The sequence below is a fragment of the Hippocampus bargibanti genome, linkage group LG04 (genome assembly GCF_051943395.1).
Source record: "Hippocampus bargibanti isolate YZ-2025 linkage group LG04, ASM5194339v1, whole genome shotgun sequence".
NCBI lineage: Eukaryota > Metazoa > Chordata > Actinopteri > Syngnathiformes > Syngnathidae > Hippocampus > Hippocampus bargibanti.
In genome coordinates, this window is record NC_142737.1 from 4,316,667 (window position 1) to 4,340,155 (window position 23,489).

General features: G+C 38.1%; 1 protein-coding gene across 2 annotated transcripts; it reads left to right on the forward strand.

Moving 5' to 3' along the window:
* The first annotated feature begins 5,193 nt into the window (after positions 1–5,193).
* Positions 5,194–14,853, forward strand: stc1 (stanniocalcin 1). Of its 2 annotated transcripts, none has more exons than XM_088995441.1 (4): positions 5,194–5,426; positions 9,689–9,828; positions 12,114–12,325; positions 14,370–14,853. In XM_088995441.1, the coding sequence occupies exons 1-4, from the start codon at positions 5,312–5,314 to the stop codon at positions 14,683–14,685; spliced, it is 783 nt and encodes a 260-aa protein (XP_088851567.1). In that variant the 5' UTR covers positions 5,194–5,311; the 3' UTR covers positions 14,686–14,853. The 2 variants fall into 2 exon arrangements, with proteins under 2 accessions (XP_088851567.1, XP_088851566.1); XM_088995440.1 differs by having other exon boundaries at positions 5,195–5,426; positions 9,686–9,828.
* The last annotated feature ends 8,636 nt before the right edge of the window (positions 14,854–23,489 follow it).

Here is a 23,489-nt window from a genome sequence, read left to right on the forward strand (position 1 = left end):
GATAGATAGCCAGCTAGATAGCTAACAGAGAGTAAATAGCTAGCTAGCTATCCAGATAGCCAGCCAGATACATAGCTGGATAGCTAGATAAATAAAAAGAAGTGAAGAAGAGATAATAGAGAGCAAAAAGCTAGCTAGCTAGCCAGATAGATAGCTGAAAAGATAGCTGATAGCTAGATAAATAAAAAGAAGTGAAGAAAGGAAAAAAGAAATAAGGATAAAGTCAAGAGAAATGACAAAAAAATAGAATGATAGATACCCAGCTAGATAGCTAACAGATAGCAAATAGCTAGCTAGCTAGCCAAATAGCCAGCCAGGTATAGCTGGATAAACGGATAAATAAAAAGAAGTGATGAAAGGAAAAAAGAAATAAGGATAAAGTCAAGAGAAATGACAAAAAAAAACTAAATGGGATGAAAGAAAGTTGAGCCAAATAGGGAAAAAAGAAAAAGGCACATTTGAACAGCGCAACAAAATGGCCGCTGCGGGGAAAACAAATAACAATCACGGTTCTACTCGACATCGTTGACAAACTCGCAGCAGGAATTGGCGCGACCGATCCCAAAAGTGGAAACAAGGTTTTCAGTCCCCCTTTTGGCAAAGTGACGCAACATAGCGTTACTTCGTTAGTTGTTGTTGCAAGCATCGAATTACAAATCATATGCGGTTTTCATTCCGAAAATAAAAAATAAAAACCCTCATTATGCTGTTTTTCCAACACGGAGGGATTTTGCAAGCTCATTGCCTTTGCTTTTTATTGACCTATCAATTTTTTTAGGGGTGCGGGGGCTCGAGATAAAATAGTAGCGTGGAATAGGGGAGTAAAATAAGTCAATTACATTTTTTTTTCTTTTTTAAGTAAACTAAAACTAGAACATCTGCAAGTGAACTAAGAAGAAAATTAAAAATTTAGAATGCCCCAAGGATGAAAATGAGCTAAGCTTTCGATTGTTCTGCATATTATTCCGGGTTGCAGGTGCACTGTCATAAAAACGGGATTTTCCACCCTGAGTAAGAACAGCCGGCGGCATCGATGCGATGCAGGCATTTTTTTGCCCCGGTTCAATAAAGGCCACGTTAAATGTAAACGTCGGGGTAAATAAATGAAAGAAAAAGTCCGCATTTACGACACCTATCGGGAAAAAAAAACCTTACAGTTCTCTGTGATGTGACTTATATCGTGCTCGTAAACTGCCGCACTAAAGTCCGACAATAGAAACGCATAATCAATTGTGTGCAGACCTCAGTTAAAGTGGATAAAAGTTCAGGGTTGTAATTGTAAATGGCCTTGTGCGTTCGGTTCAAAGCCAGGCAGCCGAAAACAATGAGCTTGATTTTGAACGCAAATCACAGTACAGTGATACCTTGGCTTACGAACTTAATTGGTTCCCAGACAGAGTGTGTAAGGCGAAAAGTGTGTATCGCAAAAATTAATTTCCCATAGGAAACCATTAAAATGAGAATAATCCGTTCCCAGGTCCCCATAAAACATGCTTTTCTACTAAATAAGCCTTAAAACCACACAAAATATACCTTATTTTATGTATAATACATGTGCTATGGTATTATAATTAAATAAACTGTACTGTAAAATAAAGTTGTTTTATTTACCTTTGTGATAGTCGTTGATGGCTTGATGGAATGGAGTGGCCAGTTTGATCAGCATGAAACACTTGATGAGGAAACATAGCGTTCTTCTTTCATCATCTTGAGGAATGATCCCTTGTAGGTGCTTTCTCTGCGATAATTTTACCTAGTTCCTCATCAATTGTGTTCTGTTTAGCTGGGTTGATAGCTTTTTGCATCAAGTGACAGAGACAATGAATTCAAGTGATGAATGAGTTAATATGGTTTCTTGCCATATTCATTATTGTTAATTATATATCATGATATTATTGTATATACTCAGTTTAAACCTATTTGCTACTCTGTTTTGATTTTTTAAAAATCTATGTATCTGTGTTCATACAAACACACTCAGTGTAAATGGGTAAATATTAATACAATACAATACAATACAATACAATACAATACAATACATCCTAATTTATATAGAGCTTTCACAACAGCTGCAGCTGGAACAAAGCGCTTCACATAATAGTCAACACAAAGCAAAATAATAAACACAACAGGACTAAAATGAGTTCAAATGTAAAGTTTGCTCGTATGACTCCGACAGTGGATTCTGAGGGTAAAAAAAGAGTAAAAGTAACAAATGAAGTCACCAACAGATCATGAGATACATTTTATCCAAATATGTGTGTATTTTTTTATTTATTTTTTGGGCCCGTAAATGTTGATGAGCCGCATCTTACTTATGTGAACCTTCGACGGCCCAAGTATCGTTATGTAAAATACAAAGCGGGCATAATCTCCAGCGACCTTTTTCTGTATGACTCGCATGCATTTTCACACCTGCCTGGTGTGTAAATGACACCTGCGGTGTTGCCTGCCAGTAGCCCGCCGAACCCCCTTTGCGGAACTTTATGACACTTTTACATGTGTTAATTGTGTGTGTGATCGTTGCACACGTGTGCGTCTGGGGGCCAAACAACAGTTTTTTTTATGTCCTTGATGAACAGTATTCAAATGTAAAATGATTTACGACTGCTAGTAAGAAGCCGATGAAATGTCGACGAGAGCGAAAAAATGAGATTAGTAATATGACGATCCATTTGATTGCGAGATTGATGAATGCTTCCCTTGTCGGATATGCGGAACCGATGACACACGAAAAATCACGCTCGTGACATCATCACTAATGGACTGTTGCGCATAATTAGCGTGTTTTACACTCACTGTCAAGCATCGTAAAGCTACATTAGCAGAGCGTTAGCAAGAAGTGGAAGGCGCAGGCATGTTGATGGACACGCGTGATGGTGTTCAGATGGATTCAAGTGATTGGCTTCGAAAAGGAGATGGCGAGAGCGAGTCGTAAAACGTCTGCGGCATTTCTCGGTGTCTGAAATAAAACGTTTTATTTGCTTGGAGTTTTCCATAGTGGTCGTTTGGTTTGGCAAGGTTAGAAGATGCAACATTGAACGGTGTAAAAGTGCCAATACCGTACGGTAACTCCCCACCCCCTGCATCTCAGGTTCGGAGTTTGCGATCCCATCCTTTTATAAATAAATAAATAAATAAATTACTAAATAAATAAAGATACATACATACGCACACAACTAAATAATCAATTTACAAACAAATAAACAAAAACAAATAAATAAAATGACAAATAAAATAAATGATAAATAAAATAAATAAATACATAAATAAACAAAGACACAAATAAACAAATACATACAAACACAACTAAATAATTAAAAATAAATAAACAAAAAACTCAAACACAAATAAATAAAAACACATAAAATTACACCATAAATAAATACATGGATAAATAAATAAACATACAAACTCATAAACACACAAACAAATAAGATTAAATGATGAATAAATACATAAGACACAAATAAACAAACAAATACAAACACAACTAAATAATCAAATAAACAAACACATAAACAAACTAACACATACAAACACTAATAGAAATACAAAAAATACATAAATAAATACATGAATAAATAAATAAATAAATAAACTAGACACAAATAAACAAATATATACAAACACAACTAAATAATTAAAAATAAATAAACAAAAAACTCAAACACAAATACAGTAAAGTCTCGTTATATCGATATTCAAGGGAGTCCGAAAAAATATCGATATAACCGGGACTATCGATATATCCGACCCTGTTTGCATGTAATTTTCTCCGTGCGTGCATAGAAATAGTATCGATATAACCGGGACTATCGATATATCCGATATCGATATAACGAGACTTTACTGTAAATAAAAACAAATAAAATTACACCATAAATAAATACATGGATAAATAACGACTGTTTTTGTCCTCTGTTCCCCGCCCCCAGTCATCGGTTAAAGCCATGTGGTCAAGAACGCAATAGTGAGGGGAGGTGGTTTAAACATTAAAGAGACAGGCGTACGACAGTGAGAGAGTTTCAACTTTTATAGTTCAAAGGCAGAGTGTAGACTGCAAGGTTAAAATATCCCATCAATCAGGCTCCACAAATAACCTGTACAATCTGTACACTGATGCAAAAAGCTATTAACCAGCTAAACAGAACACAATTGATGAGGAACTAGATAAAATTATCGCAGAGAAAGCACCGACAAGGGATCATTCCTCAAGATGGTGAAAGAAGGCTACGTTCCTCATCAAGTGTTTAATGCTGAGGAAACCCTCTCCATTCCATCAAGCCATCAACGACCATCACAAAGGTAAATAAAAGGACTTTATTATACAGTACAGTTTATTTCTTTAAATAGAATACCATAGCACATTTATTAAACATAAAATAAGGTATATTTTATGTAGTTATAAGGCTTAGAAAATTAGAAAGTAGAAAATTATGTTTTATGGGGACCTGGGAACTGATTATTCTCATTTTAATGGTTTCCTATGGGAAATTATTTTTTGGGATACACACTTTTCGCCTTGCACATTCTGTCTGGGAACCAATTAAATTCGTAAGACAAGGTATCACTGTACATCCATCCATCCAATCCAAATGAGCGGATGCAGGGATGAATGATGGACAGACGGATGAAGAAATCCCTTAAAGCGCGCACACACACTCACATAAAAACTGCCCTCGCCAATGAAAACTCCCCGAGACAGACTCTCCCTGAAACTTCTCATAGCAAAGTGGCTGTAAATTCTTTTCTTCCATCTTCCCTTCCTGTAAAACGAGCGGCTTTTCCCATTACATTTGTCCATCGAATGCCGGTATCTTCATGATGACTTTGCCGGTCATAAAAAAAAAAGATGAAAGCATCGTTTTTTTCCCCCTCCCCCTCCTCACGATGGACGTCACGATGAATAACTAAGGTGGATTTTTTTTTTTTTTTTTATCAATTAGTAGTGGTGCGACGCAGGAGCCGGCTCCTTAAAGGCAGCCAGCCTCGTGATTGGCGCAGACGTCCAGCTCGTGGCGTTCCAGGCTTCTATATAAAGCCGAGCAAAAACGAAACTCGGACTGAGCATCGGTTGCCGTCTGCCTGACGTGCGAGTCCAAAGCACAGTGAGGAAAGAGTAAAAAAAAAAGAAAGAAAAAAAAGGAAAAAGAAACCTCACTCCCCCCCCTCCCCCCTGTTCGTTCATTCCCCCTCTTTCAATCGGCATTTCTTCCTCTTTTTTTTATTTTTTTTTTTAGGTTATTTTATTTTGAAATACTACTCGTCACGTCTTAGTTGCGATCTCTTCGCCGAAAGGGGGGAGACGATGCCTCTGAGGACGGGACTTTTCCTCCTGATGCTGCTCAACGCATCCGCATACGAGCTGGATCAAAACGAGTCCTATCCGTCCAGGAGAGCACGCTTCTCGGCTAACAGCCCTTGTAAGTAGCACAAAACGCACATGCTTTTGGAGCCGCATCGATGTGCGCGTGCGCGTCTATGTGTTTCTTAGCTCGCTGTCATGCACATTTCATCCTTCGTTATGATCGTTTTGGGGCTTGTGCAGTCGTTTCTGTTTTATTTTTATTGATGGATTTATTTTTAACTTGGTTGTCCAGTAGGCAACAGATGAGCTTGAGATGCTGCATAGCCCCCCCCCCCCTACCCCTTCACCTCTAATGTTGTGCATTAGTGAGTGTACAATAATATAAAGCTGTAAAATTATGATTTTTACAGGAAAAAAAATGTTAAAAAAAAAAAAAGAAAATGGTATCAGTATGAAAGGCATTTTAACCCATTTACACCCACCACATTCATATGGACACAGATCAATTCATTTTCAAATGCATTCATTTTGTTTCTTAACCTATTCATTATTAACTCATTCACTGCCAGACAATGTGCGAAAAATGTCTCCACTCCAGTGCCAGGGTTATTGTCATTGTCAATCAAATTCTGGGACAACATAAGCATTCAATGCAGCGTAAGACACCTTAGACCACAGGTGTCAAAGTCAAGGCCCGGGGGCCAAATCCGGCCCGCCACATCATTTTGTTCGGCCATATTGGTTTATATAGCGCTTTAACAACAGTTGAAGCTGGAACAAAGCGCTAACATGGCGAAAAAAAGGACATTCTGCCCCCTTGTGGAAGGGAAAAATATTGCCAGAAGGCCAAATCCGGCCTGCGAAAGCAAATCAAACTTGTGAAATTCCATGCTTGCTAAAATCCTAACCAAAATGTCATATTTTTTTTTATGTAAACTAACTATCTAGCTGTCTATTCGCTACATAGCTATCTAAGTTGCTAGCTATCTGTTGGCTATCTATTAGATATCTACTAGCTGGCAAGCTAGCTTTCTATCTATTAACTTCTGGGTTGAGGGAACGTTGGTGCGTGTGGCTGCCGCTGCTCACCCACAGGAAAAACTTATCCTTATACTGTAAGACCTTGAGAATTTTGAAAAGCGCTTATAAATGAAATGTATTATTATTGTTGTTAAATCACAATATCAGTCATTATTCTTGACTTCAGATTTGAAAACTAGTTATTATTAATTTGTTGTGCGCTCTTGATGTAATATGTGGAGGGGATTAAACATTCTTATAGCTTCCCCAAATTCATAACGGCCCTCGAGAGGAAACCATAACTACAATTTCGCCCATGGCAAAAAAAAAAAAAAAACGACTTTGATACCCCTGCCTTAGACTCTCTTCTTTCATCAGAAAAAGTTAATTCCTAAATTATATGGGTCTGGAGTTATCTGAGCTTGAAATGGGGGCTGCTGTACAAAATACTATACAAACATTCCTTTATATAGCGCTTTAACAACAGCTGAAACTGGAGCAAAGCGCCAACATAGAAGAAAAGGGAAATGATGCCCCCTTGTGGAAGGGAAAAAAAACATTGCCAAAGGTCTGGCCAGCACTATATCGGCACCCAAACAAGAAAAAACAAACCCCGAATACACTTGTGAATGGCCGTGAATGAGTTATTTATATATAATGATATTATTGTTAATTACATACTCAGTTTGAACCTATTTGATACTCGGTTTTGATTTTTTTTAAAAATAAATTTATCTATGTTCATATGAACACGCTTAGTGTAAATGGGTTAATCATAATCATAATGATAATAATACATTTCATACAAGCGCCTTTCAAAACTCTCAAGGTCACTTTACAGTCACAGGATCGTTTTTTTCTGCAGGTGAGCAGCGGCAGCCACATGCGCCAGCGTTCACTCAACCCGGAAGTAACTCAAATAGATAGAAAGCTAGCTAGATAGCTAATGAATAGAACATTGGTGTACAATCTATGGTGGACAATCTATTTGAGCATTTAAACAGGGAAAGCGTGACATTTTAATAATTCAATCAAGCCTCAGAAGGAGCTACAAGTGTACAATCGTGTACTTTGGTTGGATTTTGACAAGGTTGTGTAAAATTGCAAAGAGGCACTATACAGTTCGACTGTTTAGAGAGTTAATGGCGAGGGGGGAAGAAGCTGTTTAAATGTCTACTAGATTTGGTGCACATGGATCGGTAGTTGGAAAAGGTGGTGTGCAGGGTGCGGAGGGTCCAGTTGGATTTTCTGCACTCTTCTCTTGATTCTTGCAGTGTGCATGTCCTCGAGAGTGATTTCTTTTCCCGCCGTCCTAACTGTCCGTTGAAGTCAGATGAAGATGATGATGATGATCCATCAGCATGCCAACCGTCGCTCGAACTGCACACTCTCACTACAGTTGCCAAGCTCCGGGCGACAAAAAATGCGAGCGACGAGGGAGAATATTCATTCCATCACGCCGTGGCGTTTGACAAAGGATGTGCAGCCGCAAGGGGCAACACTGCAGATTGGACACCTTACAGATCCCGGAGGCTTCGACACTTTTTGGCGCCGCATGACTTTTCCCTTGGCGGGAAGGATATTTCGCAGCACAGTTTTTGGACCAATAGAACCAGAAATACCAAAGGGATTCCTGAGAATTGTTGCCGTGCCTTTACATACACATACACATACACACACACACAGATGGTGCCCTGCCACCACCAGCCTCTGTCTTCAATTATTTTTACACCAAGTGGTAATTGATAGGCCACATTTTAGGACTCTGACAATTTGAGTATTTTTGACCATAGTGCGAGCAAATATGGATCACGGAAGTAGGATGGAGGAAGGATCCCTCGTCCATGATAGCACAGCTAGCTGGACTCTGTTATGCTAACAGATAAGAGACATCGTGAAGTCAGCCGTCCATTCACTTGGGGAGAATTTACTTAGAGGTCAAATTCAAGGCCCGGGGGTCAAATCTCATATATATATATATATATATATATATATATATATATATATATATATATATATATATATATATATATATATATATATATATATATATATATATATATATATATACACATATATGTATACATATATACATATATACATATATATACACACATATATATACACACACACACATATATATATACACACACACACACACATATATATATATATATATATATATATATATATATATATATATATATATACACACACATATATATACACACACACACATATATATACACACACACACACACACACACACACACACACACATACATATATATATATATATATTTATATATAAAGCAAATTATGCACATTTCTTGCTAAAATACCATACCACATATACACTCATTCACTGCCAGACGTGCAAAAATGTGTCAATTCCAGTGCCAGGGTTTTTGTCACTGTGGCTGAAATTCCAGGACCCACAGAATATTGAGTTTTAGGACTACATAAATATTCAATGCAGCGTAAGAAACCTGAGATTCTCTTCTTTCATCAGAAAAAAAAGAGTTAATTCCTAATTTATATGGTTTTGGAGTGATCTGAGCTTGAAATGCGGGTGGTTGTACAAACTACAATACAATACCAACATATTGCTTGATACAACGCTTTAACACCAACTGAAGCTTTAACAAAGTAGCATCAACTTCTTAATGTTGTAACACTTGAGCCGAAAGTCATGAACACAAATGGTGCAGCAACACGTGTAGACAGAAATTCAACAATACGCACAACCATATTAAATTGTGAAAAATCATTAAATGGTGATATTAACTCATTCACTGCCAGACGATGTGCATAAATCTGTCCACTCCAGTGCCAGGGTTTTTGTCATTTTTCCAGGACCCACAGAATATTGACTTTTAGGACTACATAAATATACTACACGGTATTACAAACCTTAGACTATATTCTTTCATTAAAAAAAAAAAGTTAATTCCTAAATTATGGGCCTGGGGTTATCTGAGTTTGAAATGGGGGCAGGTGTAGAAAATACAACACAATACATACATATTGATTTATATAGCGCTTTAACAACAGCTGTCCCCTTGTGGAAAAGAAAAGAATGCCAGAGGCCATGGCCAGTGCTTTATCGGCACCCAGGCATGAAAAAACAAAACCTGAACAAATTCGGGAATGGCGCTCCACGTCATAATTGGCATTATATTAGATTAGATTAGACTTTCGTGTCCTGCACATTTATTTGTCATGTCTGTTTTATGATACTAGTGCAACGTGTTCTACCGGAGACAAATTCCTTGTGTGTTCTACATACTTGGCCAATAAAGATGATTCTGATTCTGATCTTCATTATCCTCATCCTCATGTGTGTGCCTACAGCAGATGTGGCGCGCTGTCTCAACGGCGCCCTCCAAGTGGGCTGCGGGGCCTTCGCCTGCCTGGAAAACTCAACGTGTGACACAGATGGCATGCATGACATCTGCAAGTCCTTCCTGTACAGTGCTGCTAAATTTGACACTCAGGTATACGCTTACACTCCCCTACAACGACGACGACGACGACTCCGGTCGCGGTGGTGCGGCTGAGAAAAATATGCAGTGGGGCTGGTGCTGCATCGCATTAAAAAAAAAAAAGGATTTGGGGAGTTGTAATTGAGTCAAAAGTCAAACGCGCACACACCCGAAATGCATCCTAGTGTTTCTCAATTTTTTACAACCTCCAAAATATCCGGCGCCACCAACTACAATGACAGCAGAGGCTCAAGTCTATTAGCTGACTAGCTAATAGCTTGCTAGCTATCTACTAGCTGGTTAGCTAGCTTTCTATCTATTTGAGTTACTTCCGGGTTGAGTGAACGCTGGCGCATGTGGCTGCCGCTGCTCACCTGCAGAAAAAAACGATCCTGTGACTAAAGTGACCTTGAGAGTTTTGAAAGGCGCTTGTATGAAATGTATTATTATCATTATTATTATGATTAACCCATTTACACTAAGCGTGTTCATATGAACATAGATAAATTCATTTTTAAAAAAATATCAAAACCGAGTATCAAATAGGTTCAAACGGAGTATGTAATTAACAATAATATCATTATATATAAATAACTCATTCACGGCCATTCACAAGTGTATTCGGGATTTGTTTTTTCTTGTTTGGGTGCCGATAAAGCGCTGGCCAGACCTTTGGCAATGTTTTTCCCTTCCGCAAGGGGGCATCATTTCCCTTTTCTTCTATGTTGGCGCTTTGCTCCAGTTTCAGCGGTAGCCACACGCGGCTACCGCTACTCACCCGCAGAAAAACTGATCCTGTGACTGTAAAGTGACCTTGAGAGTTTTGAAAGGCGCTTAGAATTGAAATGTATTATTATTATTATTATTATTATTAAATTATCATCAAGTAGTCATTAAAAATGAGACAAAAGTTTCATTCCAAAACAACAATGGCGACCTTTAACGGCCATTTACAGTCGGTGACCTAATCCGCCTCTTAACTCATTCACTGCCATTCCCGAATTTATTCAAGAATTGAAAAGCATGATGTGGAGCGGCATTCCCGAATTTTTTTTTATTGCGTGGGTGCCGATAAAGCGCTGGTCAGATCTCTGGCAATGTTTTTCCCTACCATCATTTGCCTTTTGCCCATGTTAGCGCTTTGTTACAGCTTCAGCTGTTGTTTAAAGTGCGATATATATCAATATGTATTGTATTGTATTTTATTTTATTTTTAACAGCCGCCCCCATTTCAAGGTCAAATAACTCTTAGGAATTAACTTTTTTCTGATAAAAGAAGAGCGTCTAAGTTTTTTTAACGCTGTACTGAACATTTTTGTAGTCCGAAAACTCACTATTCCTGCAATTTTAGTGAAAATGACAAAAACCCTGGCACTGAAGTGGACACATTTTTGCACATTGTCAGTGAATGAGTTAATGAATAAGTAGTTTTCAAATTTGAAGTAAAAAATAATGACAGTTATTGTGGTTTACGTACAATAATTTGAAATTTCGGTTCAGACTTTAATAAGCATCATGAAATTTCAAAAGTTCGATTTGCTTTTGCGGACCGAATACACTGATGTGGTGGGCCAGATTTGGCCCCCGGGCCTTGAGTTTGACACCTATGGATTAGGGCATTCACTGTATATGGAAAACGAGTCTCTCCATCAAAAAAATTCTAGTTCAGAAATGTCTTCCAGAGTCAATTAGTTTTATAAGTAGAGGGTTGTTTGCATAATTGGACTGTCATCGAGTGCCATTTTTTTCTGGCAGAGCTGAAAGTGAAAAATGTAGATATTGACTCACAAAAAATGTGCAATAGCACTGTTTTCATAGCATGAAAAATGCATGATTGCTAAAGGATGACACAATTTCCGCTATCTTCCAGTATCACCTCCAAATCTCTGCACCGCATTATCACAGCTCAATATGAAATCCTCTCAGTGCAAGATAACTGTGACACTCACATCTTGCTCTCCAAGAGCCCTCGCAAAAATCAGTTTTTAGAGTGAAACAAGACAACCCTGGCAACAGATTTGGTTGACTTTGTCTCACCGAATAGAATTTGGCTAACATTACAGCAATCTGAGTTTTCATATTCGGAATCCTGCGGTATCTTGTATACATAAAGGATAGCGGCCATCGAGGACTAGGATTTCTCAACTACGACTACTTGATACTGTCTTTTAATCCGCCGTTTCAAGTGACACTCATTCCCTCACAGATACGACAGTCATGTGGCGAATGAAAATGGCCGACCCAAGTAGGACAAAAGAATAAATACAAAAATTAAATCAAAGTGTTTTCTTCTACAGGGTAAAGCATTTGTGAAAGACAGCCTTAAGTGCATTGCCAACGGCGTCACCTCCAAGGTGTTCTCGACCATCCGTCGCTGCTCCACATTCCAAAGAATGATATATGAAGTTCAGGAGGAGTGCTACAGCAAACTGGATATCTGCACGGTTGCCCGGACCAATCCCGACGCTATCGGCGAGGTGGCTCAGCTACCGAGCCACTTCCCAAATAGGTGAGCTAAACCACCGCTTACGCCAGCCCACAATCCTCCGCTACAGCCTTACTAAACAAACAAATTGTCGCAAACGCTAAGCTAACATAGCACCGAACTTGGTATCCATTCTAACTTAGCACATAGCAACTTTGTACAGCAATCTATGTATCTAGGAAACTAGCTATGCATCTCGCTAGCTGTCTAACCTTCTATTTATCTATCTATCTGGCTATCTATGTATCTAGCTAGCGAGCCGGCTATCTATGTATCTGGCTAGCGAGCCGGCTATCTATGTATCTAGCTTGCGAGCCGGCTATCTATGTATCTAGCTTGCGAGCCGGCTATCTATGTATCTAGCTAGCGAGCCGGCTATCTATGTATCTAGCTAGCGAGCCGGCTATCTATGTATCTAGCTAGCGAGCCGGCTATCTATGTATCTGGCTAGCGAGCCGGCTATCTATGTATCTAGCTAGCGAGCCGGCTATCTATGTATCTAGCTTGCGAGCCGGCTATCTATGTATCTAGCTAGCGAGCCGGCTATCTATGTATCTAGCTAGCGAGCCGGCTATCTATGTATCTAGCTTGCGAGCCGGCTATCTATGTATCTAGCTAGCGAGCCGGCTATCTATGTATCTAGCTAGCGAGCCGGCTATCTATGTATCTAGCTAGCGAGCCGGCTATCTATTTATCTAGCTAGCGAGCCGGCTATCTATGTATCTGGCTAGCGAGCCGGCTATCTATGTATCTAGCTTGCGAGCCGGCTATCTATGTATCTAGCTTGCGAGCCGGCTATCTATGTATCTAGCTAGCAAGCCGGCTATCTATGTATCTAGCTAGCGAGCCAGCTATCTATTTATCTAGCTAGCGAGCCGGCTATCTATGTATCTAGCTAGCGAGCCGGCTATCTATGTATCTAGCTAGCGAGCCGGCTATCTATGTATCTAGCTAGCGAGCCGGCTATCTATGTATCTAGCTAGCGAGCCGGCTATCTATGTATCTAGCTATCTATGTATCTATCTAGCTATGTATCTATCTATCTATGTATCTAGCTAGCTATCTATGAATCTAGCTATGTAGCTAACTTTGTACAGCAATCTATGTATCTAGCAAACTAGCTATGCATCTCGCTAGCTGTCTAACCTTCTATTTATCTATCTATCTGGCTATCTATGTATCTAGCTAGCGAGCCGGCTATCTATGTACCTAGCTAGCTGGCTAGCTCTCTAACCTATCTATCTGGATAGCTAGCTAGCTAGCTAGCAAGCTAGCTGTTTGGCCAGCTATCTGACTAGCTATCTAACCTATTTTTCTATTATTTATTTATTTAGCCATCTATTTATCAATTTACTTGTTTATCCATCTACTTATCTGTTAATTATTTAAGTTATTTATTTATTTTCCCATCTATTCATCTCTTTCCTTATCTTAATAAATGTATTCATGTACCTATCTATTTAATTATCTATTTATTTGTTTCTTAATTTGTCTGTTATCTGTATGTTTATTTATTTAGTCTATTTCTTCACTTATTTATGTACATATGTATTTATTCATTCCTTTATTTATTAACTTTTCATAAGCAACTCATCTTTTCCACAACTGTAACGCACGGCGATGGCAATAAATTCCAAATTGGATTATCGCTTTGCATATCGTGTTACTGTAAATTACTCCTTAGTGAAAAAAAAAATGCTCAATTTGAACTGCCTTCCTGGCCTGACGTCTTATTAGACGCCTATAGGCCACGTGCGCCCTACATAGCCTTGTTTGGAGAGTATTCGCCACAAAAGTAGCATTAAAATGCCATTGTTGGTTCAGCAAATCGAAATGTTGTACACCGGATGCCCCTTTGACCTGGATTTATGTAGCATACCAGATGGCTCACGTTGTATTCACTTGCATGTTTTGGTTACCATCTGCTCAATGCGGCTGGGAAGAAAGCAAATAGAAGTCTAACGCCGCCTCTCCTTCGCCGACGTGTTGTGTGTGCGAAGGGGAATCGGATATTTGGTCCAGATACCGGCGTCCCCCTAGTCAATGTGTTTCGTTTCTATGGCTTCAGGTTCTATGGGAGGCTGCTGCAGAGCCTGATGGACTGTGACGAGGACACGGTGGAGCGAGTCAGGGCCAGCATGGTGTCCAGGATGGGCCCGGAGATGACCATGCTTATACAGCTCCTGCAGAACAAACCGTGCGCATCTACGGCCGAAGCGTCGGCGGTAGCGGCCGCGGGCGCCGCCACTCCGACCGGAGCGGAGGCCCGCGGGAGCTGGCGGTGGTCCGTGGGACCCCATATGTACAAGATCCAGCCGAATCTGCGAAACAGAGACCCTGCTGGTCATTTTGGCAAAAAGCGCTCAGCCAGTGACGACTCCTAACTTCTTCTTTGCACTCCAAGTATGAATCGCTCCTCTATTCCCTCGGGGTGAACCTATTGGCGTCCGGGAGATATACAAATATGCACCTCCAGGGAATGCTGGACCGCCCCGTGAGTTGATACGATTGTTGCTACATTGTATATCTGACGTTTAAAGCTTGAGAGACCGCCACCCCCCCCTTTTCATCCATCACTCTCACGGCCTTGTTCACTCTTCATCTCCTCCGGATGAGATGAATCCTTAAAAGGTCTTAATGCCAAGTATTAAAAGAAAAATCGGACCGACCCCCCCCCCCCTCTCCCCAGACACACACCGCTTATAATTTGAATGACATTTAAAGCTAACTACCGTATTTTTTGAATGGCATACAAAGTAAAACGTTGTCTATTTTGAGATGTCGTAAAGAATTTGGGGGCTGGTGGGGTGACAAAGTTGGAGTTTGTCGGTGAAAGTACTCATTATCTGAGAATATATATATATATATATATATATATATATATATATATATAGATATAATATTTTTTTAAATAAAATTCTATATAGACAGTATATATAATTTATATATACAGTATACATATATAATTTATATAAAATATAAGATTCTGTATCGATCTAATTTTAATTATATATATATATACAATTTTATTAAATTATATATACACTGTATATATAATTGTATTAAATTATATATACAGTATACATAATTTATATATAAAATAGAATTCTCTATGTAATTTTATAAAATTATATACAATTGTAAAATTATATTATGTATGTATGTATGTATGTACACATACATATATATGTGTGTGTGTGTGTCAATACATATATATATATATATATATATATATATATATATATATATATTTGCCTATTATATATAGAATATATATATATATATATATACACACACATACATATACACACACATACACATATATATGTATGTATGTACACATACATATATATGTGTGTGTGTGTGTCAATACATATATATATATATATATATATATATACATATATATGGATTGGATTTGCCTTTATTAGTCTCGCAGTGGAGAATATATATATATATATATATATATATATATATATATACACACACATATATATACACACACATACACATATATATATATACACACACACACATATACACACACACACACACATACACACACACACACATACACACACACACACACACACACACACACACACACACACACACACACACACACACACACACACACACACACACACACACACACACACACACACACACACACATATATATATATATATATATATATATATATATATATATATATATATATATATATTTATATATTTTTCTCTTCTCAGACAGACTACATCAGTATGCACTTAAAAAAACTATTATTTATTGCTGATTATTTTGCTTCACAGACTTCACTTTGAGAACCACCACCTCTTAGAGCACAAACAAACATCTATCACTTTGAACTCCGCCACTTGAATGCTGCAAATTGAAATAGCTTGAAATTTTCCCGGGCCCAGCCAATCACAAACCATTTCTTCCAAATCACTTTCCTCCTTTTTTTGGCTCCTCTAAGCACAAGTAAAAGTCATCCATTGATAGATTCATTGACTCATCCACGAGGGGAGGATGGGTGAGGGGGGGGGTGGTTGTGTTACTTTAGATGTATCCAATATTTTCGTGATGAGACCAGTCAAATTGTGAGCATGAGATGTGAAGATCACCTTCACGTGTATTTTTTGGAAACAATGCTAACTCTTACATGTACTGTATCCTATAGGTAATCTGAGACAGCCATAGCTAGCCTTCTACGAAGAGAGCGTGGGTCACCAGAACCTTTGAGATGTTACCTTAAGGCGACCAAAACAAAAACAAAAACTCTACTTCAAAACTGCCCTGAATGCTATTCACGAAATACCAAAATACCCCGTGTACAGCTATAGCACATACTACTCGGATATTTGTTTTTCTGATGACAGATGTAGCCATTTGTCGTGATATATGTCCTTCGCAAACACCACAAAAGCTCGTGAGGCCAAATCTGTCCGTCATATCTTGAAAATGCATACGACTGTTTAACTTTCCAGCGTCAAAGGCGCTCCGTTTAATGTTGCTAACCCGAGGGCGAGGCGCTGCTAGCGTCCGTGTTGAACGACGACGCGCGCTAGCTAGGTTTGAGATTTAGAGTGACTATTTAAAAAAAAAAAAGCCTTCTTGGAATGATATTTATTTTCCTACGATATTATTTAATGTCCTATTTCAATGCACATTGTGTCGGTTTCATTCACTTCAAACAAGCAGTGCAGTTAAGGCTCTGATTTGAACATCTAGCTAGCTCGCTAGTTAGCTAGATGTAGCTAGCTAGAAGCTAGCTAGCTTTCAATCTATTTGAATTACTTCCCGGTTGAGCGTACGCTGGCGCGTGTGGCAGCCGCAGCTCACCCACAGAAAAACGTATCCTGTGACTGTAAAATGACCTTAAGAGTTTTGAAAGGCGGTTATAAAATAAATGTATTACAATAATAATAATAATAAACCGCCACACGTTTTTGGAATGTGGGAGGAAACGCGAGGACCCGGAGAAAACCCACACAGGCATGAAAACAACATGCAAACTTTTAACAAGAAGGGGAAAATGCTGTTAGTGAGGTTCTGATTGTTAATTTTGCTATGTATTATCTAGCTACCTAGCTGGCTATCTATTTGCTATCTATTTGATATCTGGCTAGCTAGCTAGCTAGCTAGCTATGTAGCTGGCTATTTATTAGCTATATGGCTATCTGGCCATCTGTTAGCTAGCTAGCTTTCTATCTATTTGAGTTACTTCTGGCTTGAGTGAACGCCGGCGCATGTGGCTGCCACTGCTCACCCGTAGAACACTGATCCTGTGACGGTAAAGTGACCTTGAGAGTTTTGAAAGGCGCTTATAAATGAAATGTATAATAATAATAATAAGAATTATTATTATTAGGATGCTTATTATGATGCTTATTATTATTATGATGCTTATTATTATTATTATATGCCGGGAAAAAAAAGACAGAATGGGACCCGTGTCATGACTGTGCTGGCCATAGGGGAACAACGTTGGTCATTCAAGTGGAGTGCTTATGAATGAAATGTATAATAATAATAATAATAATAATAATAATAATAATTATTATTATTATTATTATTATTATTATTATTATTATTATTATTATTATTATTATTATTATTATTATTATTATTATGCTTATTAGGATGCTTATTATTATTATTATTATTATTATTATTATTATTATTATTATTATTATTATTATTAGGATGGTTATTAGGATGCGTATTATTATTATTATTATTAGCCGGGAAAAAAAAAGACAGAATGGGACCCATGTTGGGAACAAAGTTGGTCATTCAAGTCAGGTGATCTACTCACATGGGATCATAGCGACGCGTTGCATTGTTATGAAGCACTTTGGATGCATCGGGTGGGGGGGTGGCGGGGTGGTCAAGCAAACATCAGCATGGGGGTCTTGGGTAGGTGACGGAATCAATGACACTGAAAAATTGGAAACGCAGTCGACTCAGCAGCTGGCGTGTTAGGAACGCTTTTTTTCTGTTGACACATTGACTCATTCACTGCCATTCTATTAGCTCTAGCTATTAGCTCGCTTGCTAGCTTTCTTTCTATTTGAGTTATTCTGGGTTGAGTGAATGCTGGCGTGTGTGGCTGCCGCTGCTCACCCACATAAAAGTAAAAAAAAACTGATCCTGTGACTGTAAAGTGATCTTGGGAGTTTTGAAAGGCGCTTATAAATGAAATGTATTATTAGTATTATTAGTATCATTTATTATTATTACTACTACTATTATTATATTATATATTATACATTATATATTATTATATAGACTGTAAAGTGACCTTGAGAGTTTTGAAAGGCGCCTATAAATGAAATTTATTATTATTATTATTATTATTATTTATTTATTCAGGAATTTAAAATATGACATAGAGCACCATTCCCGAATTTGCTGGGGTTTTGTATTATTATTATTATTATTATTATTATTATTATTTTATTATTATTATTATTATTTTTTTTTTTATTATTTTATTATTTTTAATTATTTTAATTATTATTATTATTATTATTTATAGAAACCAATATTGCATTGTATTCTGGACAGCCACCCTCATTTCAAGCTCATATAACTCCATACCCATTTCATTTAGGAATGAACTTTTTTTTCTCACCATGTTAGCGCTTTGTTCCAGCTTCAGCTGTTGTTAAAGCGCTATATAAACCAATATGGCCGAACAAAATGATGTGACGGGCCGGATTTGACACCCGGGCCTTGACTTTGACACCTGTGGCATAAGGTTTCTAACGCTGGATTGGATGTTAATGTAGTCCTAAAACTCAATATTCTGTAGCTTCTGGAATTCAACTGACAATGACGAAAACCCTCGTACTGGAGTGGACACATTTTTGCACATCATCTGGCAGTAAATGAATTACCCCCCTCTTCCTCAAATATAGCCAGACAATCGCCCCTGATAGGAAGTCCCATGCTGCTGTTTGTTTGGCGCTGTTACCTTGTCGACAGGCAGTCTTGGAGCCTTGAGCTGGTCCGTTTGTCACATCGCCTCAAAGGAAGTGTCTCGGAGAACGGGGAAGGGGTGTGAGGGGGGCGGGGGGGTGGTTGCTTCTTCATCTTTTGGCTTGGGTTCAGCTCCTTTTAAAAAAATTGAATAAAATTAGGTTAGTAGGTTAATTGAGCCAACAGAGAAGTAGGGGGGAATCGCGCTCAGTTTTGATTGGCGCTGGACAAACGATTCACACTCACACCTGTGGGCAATTTTGAGTCTTTAAATATGTAACCCAGTCGTAGGGAACCTCTAGACCCGTTTTTAACTCATTCACTGCCAGACGATGTGCAAAAATGTGTCCACTGCAAACAAAAAAAAAATTGAAAAATTGTCGAATAAAAGTTGTAATACGCCGTACATTATCTGAAATGATAATAAAAACATAAAAAACGGGTAAAAATGTATACGTTGATAGGTATGTAGCTAGATAGGTTTTTATAATATAATAATAATACTTTTCATTTATAAGCGCCTTTCAAAACTCTCAAGGTCACTTTACAGTCACAGGATCAGTTTTTCTGTGGGTGAGAAGCGGCAGCACCACGCACCAGCGTTCACTCAACCCGGAATAACTTAAATGAATAAAAAGTTAGGTCGGTAGCTAATAGCTAGCTAGCTAATAGATAGCCAGCTAGCTAGCTAGCTAATATATAGCCAGATAACCAGATAGCTAGCTAATAGATAGCTAGCTGGATAGATAGCCAGCCAGCTAGCTAGATAGCTAATAGATAGCCAGCTAACCAACTAGCTAGCTGGATGGATAGCTAATAGATAGCCAGCTAGGTATCTAATAGATAGCTAATAGATAGCCAGCTAGCTAATATAAGCCGAACCTGCAGAAACAAAAAGTAATAATTAGCTAACATGACAAGTGACAACTTGTCATGCTAGCTAAAAAAACAGTGAGCGCTCCAATTACTAACCAAAAAAAAAAATAATACATTTTTAAATGACATCCACAAAAACAATCCCATGACCTACCCTGACAGTGTCAATCAAAACTGTGAACATTAAAACATGATCCCACTTCGTAAAGGCACAATTTTTGCTACAATTTAACATACAGATTTCACTTGAGGACAGATCGCAAACCCTCGTGCTAAAAAGTCGTGATGGGAATTCCGGCTCCTTTCAGAGAGCCGGTTCTTTTGGCTCGGGTCACTTGAAAGATATGCCTCTTTTGGCTCCCAAATGTGTCCTTAGTTTTTTTTTTTTTTTTTTTTTTTTTTTTTTGTTTCTTAAATTAACTACCAAAAAAACATTCTGTGAAAAACGAGTTACTCATGTAAAAAATACACTATATCAAATATTTTTATTCATATGGCTTGATTTATATGTACACAGAGCGCATCCACTAACTTTCACTTTCCCTGTGGTTACTCTGGTCTGATGATCAGCTGTAACTAATTTGCTTTTCATATTAATAATGCTATCATACCAACTAGTAAAAAATATCATAATTGAATAATAATAATAATAATAATAACAGCATAATTTGATAACATTTGTCCACCTGTCTACCCTAACGTCCCGCCTCCCCGCTTCTCCTCACTGCTGCGTGTGTCTGTAATTCTCCCCTCCCTCCTCTACCGCGGATATCGACCAATCACGTGCGGCTTTAACAGAAGACTGGGGGCGGGGAATAGAGGACACGGCTCCCTGTTAGGAACCGGCTCTCTCCGTTCACTTCAGAGATCCGGCTTTAACAACCGGCTCGTTCGCGAACGACACGTCACTACGAAGAAGAAGCGATCGTCCGTAGCACAAACCTGACATTCGCTCTCACTTTTAAAACCATTATTTTACAACGCCGACTCCGCGAGAATTCCAAACTATGCAATGATTTCCAACGCAAAGGCTTTTGGGCGGCGTGCGACACAGAAACGGAAGCGCTCGGCCGGTGATTGTTCACCTCCGTCAACGGCGTGTCCATTGAAGCATCCAAGCGCTGTCGTCACCTTTTACGTCCATCGCTATCCTACCATTTTATGTTCAAGATGCACTTTTTCCCCTCTCCTCCTTTCCATCTTGACCACTATAAAGGGCATTGAAACATACATGATTACATACGTGAGTGACTGTGTGATATTTTGTCCGTCACGGGTTAATCCTTCAACCCAAAACAGCTGCTGCCCACTTATTGGCGACACCCACGTGTCTTGTCTGTCGTCATGGTGACTTCCTTGTCGGACATTCCAGTGACTTTTTCGGGCAAAGTGACTGTTCACCCCCCACCCCTCCTACGGAAGAGGATTAGGGCCACTGGAGAGTAAAAAAATAAGCATGGCAAGATTGTTACTTTTTACGAAGAATTTTGACTTTAAAGTGAGAATTCCGACTTTATTCTCAGAATTCTGACTTTATTCTCAGAATTGTGACTATAAAGTCCAATATCTAATAGATAGCTAATAGATAGCCAGCTAGCTAATGTAAGCCGAACCTGCAGAAACAAAATATTAAAACACAAAAACAAAATAAAGACTTTCAGACTCTCAGAATTCTGACTTTATTCTCAGAATTATTTATTCAGTTCAAATTAATTATTCAAGTCAAAATTCTCAATTTATTCTCAGAATTCTGACATTAAATTGAGAATTCTGACCTTATTCTCAGAATTGTGACTTTATTCTCAGAATTCTGACTTGAAAGTGAGAATTTGGACTTTAAAGTGAGACTTCTGACTTTAAAATGAGAATTCTGACTTTATTCTCAGAAATCTGACTTTAAAGTGAGAATTCTGACTTTAAAATGAGAATTATGACTTTATTCTCACAATTCTGATTTTAAAGTGAGAATTCTGACTGTATTCTCAGAATTCTCACTTTTTTCTCAGAATTCTGACTTTAAAATGAGAATTCTGACTTTAAAATGAGAATTCTGACTTTATTCTCAGAATTCTGACTTTATTCTCAGAATTCTGATTTTAATGTGAGAATTCTGACTATATTCTCAAAATTCTAACTTTATTCTCAGAATTCTGACTTTAAAATGATAATTTTGAATTTATTGTCAGAATTCTGACTTTATTCTCAGAATTCTGACTTTAAAATGAGAATTCTGACTTTATTCTCAGAATTCTGACTTTAAAATGAGAATTCTGAATTTATTCTCAGAATTCTGAATTTATTCTCAGACTTCTGACCTTAAAGTGAGAAGTCAAAATTCTCACTTTAAAGTCAGAATTCCCACTTTAAAGTGAGAATTCTGACTTTAAAAGTGAGAATTCTGAGAATAAAGTCAGAATAATGAGAATAAAGTCAGAATTCTCACTTTAAAGTCAGAATTCTGAGAAAAAAGTCTTGCCAACCTTATTTTTTCCCCCTTCGGTGGCCCTAATCCTCCGTACCCCGCCTCACCAAGTCGAGTGTAACGGTAGTTTTTCAAAGAGAATGTAACTGTTTACTGAATGTCTTAGGCCACGCCCACGTGACACACCAAGGCGACTTGTAAATGAAAGGAGAAGGCGGGGCTTAGTTAGAAGCAAACAAACACAATGTAAGCCCATAGAGCGGTCACGGGCCTTCGGTTAGCTTGCGTCTGCAGATTCGGGATGACCGGGGCGTCACGGTGGTAACGGTTTTGGTACTCTTTCCTCTCAAGACTTGAAACAGATTGATCGTGATTGATTGTTCGTTATGTGTGTGCGTGCTCCAGCAAAAGCAGGGGAAAAAAAAAACAAAACAAAAAAAAGCTTCAGTGACTTGTAAAGTTTATTTTGTATTCATGTGTATATATCTATACAAAACAGATATATATAAAATATATATAGATATATATATATATAGTGACAGTTATTTTACTATTCCAATAGCACACTCAAAGTTATTGAACTGAAGTTCCCGATGCTATGTAACGCATGATTGACCTTTGTGTAAATGACTTGCACTTTAAAATATACCCATATACATATACTGTATACCCATACTGTGTATATGTTTGGGTTGTTTTTCCCACCCTCTGTACTGAAAAGTCATGAAAGATACAAATGCATCAAAGTGTGTGTCTTTTGCTGAAATAAAATATTGATCATATCTGATACCGGTTGTATTTATCTTAATTCCAAACGATCTGCATCGGAAAATTGTGATTAGCTGAAATAAGCTGGTTGCTCATGCTAATGAGCGATCGTATAAACCCCGTCGTATACTGCTG

Excerpts from the sequence above, each read along its gene's own strand:
- stc1 (XM_088995440.1), top strand. The coding sequence starts at position 5,312 with ATGCCTCTGAGGACGGGACTTTTCCTCCTGATGCTGCTCAACGCATCC. Across the intron at positions 5,427-9,685 it reads CTTCTCGGCTAACAGCCCTT|CAGATGTGGCGCGCTGTCTC; the intron begins GTAAGTAGCACA and ends GTGTGCCTACAG. Across the intron at positions 12,326-14,369 it reads CCGAGCCACTTCCCAAATAG|GTTCTATGGGAGGCTGCTGC; the intron begins GTGAGCTAAACC and ends CTATGGCTTCAG.